Source organism: Sciurus carolinensis, chromosome 13 (assembly GCF_902686445.1).
Source record: "Sciurus carolinensis chromosome 13, mSciCar1.2, whole genome shotgun sequence".
Lineage (NCBI taxonomy): Eukaryota > Metazoa > Chordata > Mammalia > Rodentia > Sciuridae > Sciurus > Sciurus carolinensis.
Window position 1 is genome coordinate 25,356,985 of NC_062225.1, and position 10,500 is coordinate 25,367,484.

The 10,500-nt window shown below is 41.2% G+C and overlaps 1 protein-coding gene across 1 annotated transcript; it reads left to right on the forward strand.

Moving 5' to 3' along the window:
• Nucleotides 1-2,410: 2,410 nt before the first annotated feature.
• Nucleotides 2,411-8,662, forward strand: LOC124963313 (uncharacterized protein C2orf78-like). Its single transcript, XM_047522977.1, has 3 exons — nt 2,411-2,507; nt 5,169-5,930; nt 6,744-8,662. The coding sequence occupies exons 1-3, from the start codon at nt 2,411-2,413 to the stop codon at nt 8,660-8,662; spliced, it is 2,778 nt and encodes a 925-aa protein (XP_047378933.1).
• The last annotated feature ends 1,838 nt before the right edge of the window (nt 8,663-10,500 follow it).

Consider the following 10,500-nt stretch of genomic DNA (forward strand, 5'->3'; position numbering starts at 1 on the left):
ATATATGTTTGTCTTTCTATGTGCTCTAGACCTGTTGAACCACAAACTATCCACTCACTGACCCTAGAAGTCCCTAGACAGATCAATCCAGGCATCCTTAAGATCTTACCACCAATGAAAATAATTAAATCTATAGATTTGCTCCTTCAAACCAGTTCCGTCCACATAGTATATATGAAAGTTATATACAAATATTATATATATTATATATGAACTAGCAAATATGTTCTGATTTGCTTTATCACAGTTACAAGAGAAGTTAGTGAAATAGATACTCTGCACAGGATCAATAACAAAAGCAATCTAGATCAACTTGGGATGAACACCAACATACCTGATCCTTGGGTGCATGGTGTAACTTACAACAATGCTTTTTCCACATGCCTTTCTCAAATTTTCTCTATAAATGCATTATGTCAAGTTAATGATGCTTCAACATAAACAATCTATCATAGAAAAACATATGATACATCTAACTATATTAGATTCCTCTAAAATATGACAAAGTGAGTTAAAATTCCAGAGTCTTTAAGAAGTGTCCACAGTTCACAAACACATTAATAAAGAACAAAATTGAGACGATATGACATAAAACAAAATAACAAAATTATATGTAAGATTTATATCTTTATTGCACAGAATTCATGACAATTTCTGAACTTTCTAGCTAGCTATATCATACACACACACACACACACACACACACATATACATATATATGTGTATATATTGATCTGGGCCCAGCGGCACATGCCTGAATCCCAGCAACTCAGGGAACAGAGATAGGGGGATCACAAGTTCAAGAGCAGCCTCAGAAACATAGGAAGGCCCTAAGCAGATTAGCAAGACCCTGCCTCAAAATAAAATACAAAAAGAGTTGGGAAATGACACAATGGTAAAGTGTCCTTGGTTTTAATTTCCAAGATCCTCACCCCAAACATAGAATTGTCTGTTTTATTTCTACAAAATAAAATCAAAGTGTGTCGACTTGTTTCTGACAAAAAAATTAAAAATCCATGTTACCATCTTTTTTCTACTCTCAGGTTCCCTATATTCTACTAATGTTCTCCTCTAACTATTCTCCTGGTCTTCTACCCAAGCATGGCAGACAAAGAATTGGGAAGCCCTAGATTTTCTAGTGACTGTTTGCAAGGGGAAGATACAGTAACTGCCACATTGGATTCACCTACATAAGAGAAAGAATCCTCAGTGCCTTTCACAGGTAAAAGAGGCCAAAGCAGGATGTCTACCTTACCCAAGGAGTCATCCAAGGCAAATGATGTACAACCAAAGTCCAGAGCAGGGACACTTCACAGTGAGCTGGGTTTTCCACCTCTCCAGTGTTTATTTCTATTGTTCAGAGTACAATTTTCAAAGAATCAAGTCACAGAAAAAACAGACCCCTGCTCTGGAAGTCAAAAGAAAATACTATCTATGAGTATAAGAATGCAAAATCAAGGCTTGTCCATGAAACAACAATGTCTACAATGAAAGGGGTGAGAGGAGGAGAGCAAAAGAGAATTACAAGTCCAACCTGGCCCAGCACACCCCAGCCCAGTCCAAAGAAAGTAGGATTCAAGAAAACCTAAAAAAAGATTGGAACTCCTCATTCCCTACAGGGTGCACTCAAGAAACTTCACCCTACTCTTAAGTTATGAAAGAACTCTTTAGGGCTGAGTTTGTGACTCAGTGGTAGAGTGCTGGCCTGGCACTTGTGAGGCACTGGGTTTGATCCTCAGCATCACATAAAAATAAATGAATAAAAGTGTTGCATCCACCTACAAATAGACTACAGAATAAACCTTTTAAATCCTTTTCTTTCATCCTTGGAAGCTGCAGTAAGTTCAGTAATCAGATCAACTTCTAATGGTTCCAGAACAACTAGTATTGCTCTCTTTCTTCCATCCCCAGGGATATTAACTGTATATTAATATATAATTATGTGCACACTATTACCTATTACAATGTGAAATATAATATATAACATATAAATAATTTTTAATGAACATTAATAAGGAACACTGAGATGATCTCCCTAACACAAACACCTGGGGGAGGTGGCCCTACCTTGTCCCTCTTGCAGGATTTCACCTCCTCAGAGCTCAGCCATTTAGGTTCAATGATAAGTCTCTTGTCACCTTCTCCACCCAATCAACTCTCTTGTCAGTTTCTCCACCCAATTCCACCTTCTGGTTGGGAATCTGACCTCCCTATTGGCTACCTCATACCTTTAAACTGCCTGTTTTGTGACATCATTCTCCCACCAAACCTACTGCCACCTGGTAGAATCTTAGGGTTTCCATGGAGTTGTAAACAAATTTGGATCATCGCAAGTGACCAGTGACCAGTAACCAGTCATCAGTGACTAGTAGCCAGTGGCCAGTGACCAGTGAACTCCATACCGGGAAGCATGCATTCTCTAACCTCAGTCACCCAAACATCCTCTGGGGTGGTCTCCTCATCCTTTGTATCTGCAATTGATGTCACCTCTTCTCTGACCACGTCAGGTAAGGAAAGAAACTTTTTAAAGTTTTTCATTAGACATTTTGCTGCCTCAATGTACTAGTGGAGTCCAGCTAGCTTAGAATAATAGGGAAAAGGTTGGAAGTAGAAATTTGGAGACCTATTTTGAGTTTTCACTTTGACATGTACTAGGTGTGGGATGGATGATCATTTAGTCTCTCACGAAATCTGTTTCCTCATCTGCTCTATGAGGATAACAGACTGACTGTGCACTGGTCCCTTTCTTTTCTAATATTGAGTCTTAAGGGGCATGTTTATAGAGAATGAAATCTGATTTGGGGAGTGTCTTTTTTCAACAGAAAAAGAGAAATCTGAGGTAGAGAAGAAAACTCACACTGTGTACCAAGAGGTTTCATCTGGAACAGTCTCCCCCCACCAATATTTCCATTTCAGTATTTCAAATTTAGTGCTGTTCTAAAGCAGACATTCACACATTTTGGAGTTTTCTGTTTAAACTATGTGGAAATAGAACTAGGAAGAGGGGAGGGAGAGGACAGGACTATAAGGAGGCAGATATTCCAGGGAAGTAAGTTTTGGTCTGTTGAAGCACAGGACAACAGAAACTTGGTGGGGCGGAGGGGAGAAAATATTAAAATAAGGGATAAGAAAATGTGAGACTAAAAGAGATGAAGAACATGGAGCTGTTCTCAAGAAAAAAAGAGGATGTTGGGATGGAATGTGCAAGAGAAACAAAGATTTCAAATGAACAGAGAAAGTATACAGGGAAATCTTCCCAGCACTGGACAATTGAGGTTGGTTGAGAAAATGTCTTGATTAATGGACTAGCAAGGAAAGAAAGGGTAGAATTAGGGTATCACTGGGGAAAGCAGTGTCTCAGAAAAGTCACATTTGGTTGTTTGGAGTTTTTCTATGGCTTCTTTGAACACAGATGACCTGGGCAGTTTGAAATGTGAATATTTTTGAAGTATATTTTAGAATTGATTCTTCCTCTGAATGTGCTAATGAAAGTGGTTATAGGCAGAGCTAGGGAAACAGCATTTTCCATGTCCTATTTTACTCTGCTTTTTAAACCACATGGATTTTTAAAAAATGATTTACCATAACCTGCATCAGAGAATGCGTTCCTTTGTGTGATATGCAATTTTAAGCAGAAGCTATTTTTCACCTTTACAATAGTTTTCTTTGTTCAATGGAGTATATACAAATAGTCATTAATGTTTTTTAAACCTCAGAATTAAAAGGAAGAGCTATGTAAGAATAAAAATTCAAGCTCCACAGCTCAAATTCCACCTTTATCTAAAAATTTATTTTTAGTTTTGATTTTTTCTACATTTCAAAGAATTATTTGGGGCTGAGGTGGTGGTCTGTTGTAGAGTGCATACTTAGAATGGGCAAACCCCTGGGTTCAAATCCCTGTTCCTGTAAACATCAAAAAATTTTGTTTCAATTGTATTATTGTATTCTAGTGGTGATATTTCTTTCAGACTTTTGGGACAACATTTTTCTGTTAAACATGATTATATTTATGTTTTGATAATAAATTTATCTTTCAATGCCCTTGCAAAGCATGTTTTCTACATTTTTATGACTGAAATTCTTATCAGAAAATGTTTTTAAGTTATTTGAAATATCTACCTAGTGGGATTTTAATATCTTTTACTTGATGTGGATAATATTTACAAGAAAATAAACAAGCACAGAGATGAAATTACTTTACACTTCTTGTTTTGTTCTCTACTGTGTACACAATTTTGATACTTCTTTCTTTCCTTCCTTCCTACATTTCTTTTTCTTTCCCGAGTTTTGGGACTGAACCCAGGGTCTTATATATGCTAGGCAAGCATGCTACAACAAGCTAAATCCCCAGTATATTTTGTTATGTTTCTGAGACAGGATCTTGCTAAATTGACCAGACTAGCTTTGAATACCTAGGCTCCAGCAATCCCAGTACCTCAACCTCCCATGTGCTAGCACCACAGGCCAACCCCACCGTGTCCAGATTAATAGTGCTCTTTTCCTTCAGTTTTTGCTTCTGCATGTGAGGGGGAAGAGGAGAGTTAGTTTGGATTTTGTTTTTTGGCAGTACCAGGGATTGAATCTAGGGAAATGTTACCAATGAGCTACATCCCACACACGTTTTAAATTTTATTTTAATAAAGTCTCTCCCTAATTAGCAAAGTCTCATCTAACTAGTGATCCTCCTGTGTCAGCCTCCTGAGACACTGAAATTACAGGTGTGTGCCACTGAACCTGACTTCATAACCTGGAGCTGATATTGAACAAGTCAGTGATACTTCTCTGACCCTTGGTTTACTCACTTGCAAACTGATAACATTAGATGTTATCTAACTTCTAAAATGCTGCAGTTCTAGGGCATATTCATGGGCCAATACTAGAGCAGGCTCAAGGAAAGCTATCAGAGAGAAGGATGCTTGTTGGGAACACTGTGTGAACTAGACCCCTTGGGTTCTGTGCCCAATTGGAGAGAAACCGTAGTTCATCAGAAGAGTACCAAATAGCTCCAACACTTGCGGCATGCGAATTGTTTTCATTTGGGGTATCTCAATAATTGCTGGTATTAGAGGCTTCCTGACTGTCACAACCTTTAGATAATACCATTTCTCAAGTATCTTAAAAATCTGTGAGTCTCATCAATTTTCTCATCACCCTCTTGCTTCCTATAGAAAATTTCCAGAATTCTTCTATAGTTGGAACTGAAAATTCTCTGCCTCTCTCTCTTCCTGTGGTGAGCAATGCAACTTCCCTAACAGGAAGCACATGTAACTTCTCCAGAGTCTCTGCTCCAGCTGTCAGTTCAGCATGGCTATTGCCTTCAAACTCGGGCACCTCCTTCCAGTCACTCATGGGCACTACCTACCTTTATCAACATTCTAGCACAGCCATGTTGTCTGGGGTTACTAGCCAACACCAGATCCCCATGACACCTGCCTCTTATCCAAGTGTTTTTGAGTGGGATAATATGGGAGGTGCTAAAAAGAAGTCATCTTCACTGGGGGACTTTACTCTGACTGTCACTGAACAGGACACAGCAGCTCCTTCCATGTCTATGACAGCCCAATATGATACAACTTCAGATGCCAATGCCATCATCCCTGAGTATCCATCACTGTCGGCCAGGCTTGTCCAGGTGACAGCATCTCAGATTCCAAATCAGTCACATACTCTGTCACTTCCCTACCAAGAAGGAAGCCAGGTCTACTACTATGATCAAAACACACTGGGACCTCTGCTCTCTGGAGATCTTGGCCCCTACCTGCAATCCTATGGCTCTGTGTCATATGCAGGAAGTAGGACTGCTGTCCCTCAGCCAGAAATGGTGACGGTGCTGAAGGAGGTTCAGTCAACAAATGTCCTACCATCAGTCTCTACACCTGGCAACTACTACTCTGTGTCCACTCAACCTATCACAGGAACAAGTTTTCAAGGTGAGTACAAACAGGAACATGGGGAAGGAACGAGATCAGCAATCAAAAGGAGGGTCAATTAGGCAGCTGAGAGCTGTGGGTCTACAGATTCATAGAATTTAACCCTGAGACTTTAATTCCTCTCCTTATTCAGCATTCTGCATTTCAGATTCTGTAAGATGAGAATGCAGGATACTGTAATGGCCATCCACGATGCATTTAAGAGACCTCTAGGAGCACAATGAAGGTGGTTAAGTTTCACTGTCTTGGTAGATCAGTCCAACTAAACAAACATACTTTGAATATATTTCCCAATCTTGCTGTGGTCCCTTGGGAAGATACTTCAAAACTGACCATGGTAGTGATAGTTTAATTTTCTTAATTTATTCAAGCATTTAAACTTTGTACTCAGAGATCATTACAAAGCAGGTGTCTCAAAATCTGTCCTTTCACATATACTTCATGAGGAAGTGCTCCATCCTCTCCTAGTTCATGGTGCTCAGTGTTCATATATTCTTGGGAGAGTGGAGAGAACTCAGAGCATGCTACATAAGAATGATAGGCTTCATAAAACATTTTTGAGGGTTTCCCACATAAAAGGCAAGTGTGCTACCGAAGAGCTATGCTGCCATCATGATGTTGCCAGCCCAAATCTAGGACACTAGTGATCACCTGTAACTAAGGATCAGCACCTAGCTCCTAACAGAGACCTGTCCATGGTCCTTAGGAAGAACTACTAGAAATGCCTTCTCCACAGTTGGCAGGTTCCCTGATTACTGTGTTGCTGTGTAGGGGGAGCATCCTACTTAACCATTCTCCTTGATTCCTTTGCAGTGATGGAAAATTCCCTAGGGATAGAAGCTTCTGTGGGATTGCGACCTCCAAGTCAGACATTTTGTCTGCCACAACCTCCAGAATTCCCCAGCTCCTGCAGTAGCAGAAGTACCCAGTATCTCCAAATACTTGAGAGTAACCCACCAACTGAACTTGGGGACATTTCAGTAGTAACTCCAGGTCAGAGCTCTTCTAATTTCTTAGCATTGCCTCCAACTCAAAGCAAGAAACAAACAGACATTAACAGTTTGGATGAGATTAAAGCCATGCTTTCAAACCCTCTGGATACCTACCAGTTTGCAATAGAAAACCAGGATCCTCCACTACTCCCTTTAGAAATCTCTGATATCCACCAGCTCCTGACCTCCATTGGTCCTCTGGACCAAGAGGAGACGCTTCATTCTGAACATAACAATCTGGGAAAGAGTAGCCTGAGTCTTGAGGACCAAGGCACACTTGAAAATGGGATTGAATGTAGCAGTGATTTTGCAGACCTCATTGGACTGGTGGAGGATATTCAACTTCCCAAGCTTTTTAATTCCTTCAAAGACCTTGACCAACCTGAAAGTCCCCAAATCATAAAAGCCAATGATATAAGAGATATCATGGTGAATCAGGAGCAGGTAAACTCAAGTGACATAAAGGGCCCTGCTGATCCAGTTAAGAACAACAAACATAAAGCCTCAGAGCCTCCTGATGGAACTCCAAAGGCCAAAATGCAGCCAAAGCACCCACAGTGCCCATTAGAGGGAGAAGTTGCTTGCAGTGATGCAGACAGTCACAGGGCTCCTGTGAACACAGCCAAGCATTCTAACATCAAAACTCAGAAAGCTGCAACCAGCAGGAACAGCAAAGCTAAGGGCCTTGGGCAGGAAAAACCCAAAAGGAGCAGAGAAAACAACTCCAAGAAAGCCAAAGATAGTAAGCAGGCAGGCAACAAGGTCAAGACAGAAGAGAAGCCAATGGTTCCTAAGGAAAAGCGCAAGAGAAATCAACCAGAGCTTAGCCAAGAGACCTTTAAAAAGCCTCGAAGCTATCTAGGCATGCACATGCTGGAGTCCGTGCAGGTTTTTCATGCACTGGGGAAGAAGAATGATAAGAATCCTGGGCTCTCTTCCTCCCGGGCCCTGGGAAACTCAAGCAGTAACAAGGATCCCCATCCATGCCCAGCTAGGAAACCCTGGCCGCAGATTAAAGGTCCTGAGAAAACTCAAGTGAGAGTCCAGAAACCAGATATCAGTGCTGACAAAGAGTGTCCATCTCCATCCCAGCATGAGCTTCCACCTCCTGGGAAGGTTAAATTGGTGCCTTTGCCTTTTCTGTCCCCAGAGAAACCTCAACCTCGACCTGTATATCGCAGGCCACAGTCTCTGGCCTCACGTAGACCCACTGTGGCTTACCCTGCCCAGCCTGCTTCTACCAGCTCAGCTCAACCCAGGGCAGTCAACCAATCCCGACCAGCTCCTGCCAACACATCTTTCATGCGTCCTGCCAAGCCAGCTCAGCCAGCTGTATCCCACTCAATCCATTCAGGCTTCACCACGTCTATCCAGCCTAGTGTCCCTCAGTCTGCTGCCTCTAGGCCTGCAGCCTACACAACATCATCTTGCACTTCTGTCCAGCGGGGCCCTGTTTCCACCCTTGTGAACAAGCTCCAGTCCCAACTGCCCAAGCCTCAAAACCGATATCTGCTCCAAGACTTTGCCTTACAACCAATTCCATGGAGGAAACCCAATGTTCCTGAGCCAGTAATGTCAACTCCCATCACGGAAGAGCAGAGGCCAGAGCGGGAAGCCATGAAGAAGAAGGCTCAACAAGAGCGTGAGAATGCTGCCAAATATCCTTTGGGGAGAGTGCAGTTTTTCATTGAGAGGGAAAGAGAGATGGAAATTGCTAACTACTATGGCTATACAATATAAGAGCTGCTAAGACTGATGGTGCCACGTGGCAGCCAGTTAGTTTCCACATGTATATGAATACATAGATACAAATTTATTCATTCTCATATGATTTCAAATATTATTAAAATAGATGAAGAAATGTAATAAAGTCAAATAATACATAAGTAATAAAGAGGCCTTTTGGTACCATGAGAATTGATGGCTAATGAAGAGCCCTTTTGGTACGACTTGGGTACCAGTTTTGTTCCACATATAATACACAGATAGATAGTTACAAATTCATTCATTCTGATAGTTTCAAAATATAATAAAATTGAATACAGCTATGTAATAGAAATGACTCATAGATAAATAATAAGTGAAATTTTGGTACCATTTGAAAACTAAACAGGTTTCCATATGTATATTTATAGGTAGATATGTACAAATTTATTCATTGACATATTTTGAAACAAAATTAAATAAATATAAAAGAAGTTTTTAATAGGTAAATAATAAGGAGGTCTTTGGGTACCACTTGGGTACCTCATAGTTTTCCACATCTATGCAGATAAAAGTAGGTATGCATTCTGATATATTTTCAAAACTTAATTGTATTGAACAAAGAAATGTAATAGATTTGGTTAATAGGTAATAAAGAGACCTTTTGCTACTACTTGGTTAGCAAATGTTTTTCCACATATATAGAGATAAAATTTTGTTCATTCTGATATACTTTTAACAAAAACATTGAATAAAGAAATGTAATAGAATTGATTAATAGGTATGTAATAAAAGAACTTTTCAGTTTTAAATTGCTGGTAACTGTGGTTTCTTTGGTAGAGGTGGGGATCACACCTGAGTGAGAAGATAGGAACTGAACCTGGACAGGGATAACAGGGGTAAAGGACAGGATAGAAGAAGGAATACGATCCATTTCTAGCAAGGGAAAAAGAAGATTCTGGAGAGTATAAGAAGAATCACGAATGGATAAAATGACTGAAGTAAGACACAAAATTTGAGGGTAGGGTTAAAACATAAAAGCTGAACCAAATTGAAAATGGCAGAAGGAGATTTCAGGTTGACGAGAAGAAATGCAAAAAACCCGCATGGAGAATGGCCTAGGTCTTATGACCTACCAGAAAGGCACTCTAGAAAATAAGATTCAGGGCACATCTTCCAGCATGTTTGGGTCACCTAAATCATAGCTGGGGAAGGTGAATACAAAATATGGGGGAGTCTACCCGCGGTGGCAAGGGTTCACAAATATCCTGAGGGCAGCTGATAACCTGGGACCTAGCCAAGTGAACTGCAGCAGTAGGAGGCCCACCCAGAACACGGCCTGGAATAAATCACCATTTACTCAACACCCATGCAGCAAGGCAGCAGAGCTGCAGTGCTTCAATAGCCTTCAAACACACAAGGCCAGTATCACTGAGCCACTTTACTAATGATCTAGTGCTGTAGGATCAAATTGTATGCAGAGAAACAAGGCGTCAATCTGAGGCCTATGGCCTCAAGTCCTCCGTGATCGCAAGTGCCCTCTGGCAGCCAGCCTGGCTTTCAAAGCACAGCATCCGGAAATTACCGGTAGCCGAGATCACACTTCAAAACATGGATAAATACTAAACTGTCAGCTCCTCCACCGATTGCGGCACGTGCAGCCTTCAGGAACCATTGCCATCAACCCTCGCTCACGAGAAACATCAGTTCTTGGCGTCCAAATCCACCCCAGGCGAGCAGACCGCAAGGGACGCCGGCAAACAGCCGGTGGACTCGGAAGCTCAATTGTGTGCCGTCTGTTCTCGAGGCCAGTGTGCTGGGACGACGCTGAGGGACAGTAGGGAAGGATAGGAAAGGAATACAGTGGCGCAAGA

What these genes read in the sequence shown, in the direction of transcription:
- LOC124963313 (XM_047522977.1), top strand. Translation starts at nt 2,411, where the DNA reads ATGCATTCTCTAACCTCAGTCACCCAAACATCCTCTGGGGTGGTCTCC. An exon ending in CTCTTCTCTGACCACGTCAG is followed by an intron (nt 2,508 to 5,168) that starts GTAAGGAAAGAA and finishes TGCTTCCTATAG; the next exon opens with AAAATTTCCAGAATTCTTCT. An exon ending in CACAGGAACAAGTTTTCAAG is followed by an intron (nt 5,931 to 6,743) that starts GTGAGTACAAAC and finishes ATTCCTTTGCAG; the next exon opens with TGATGGAAAATTCCCTAGGG.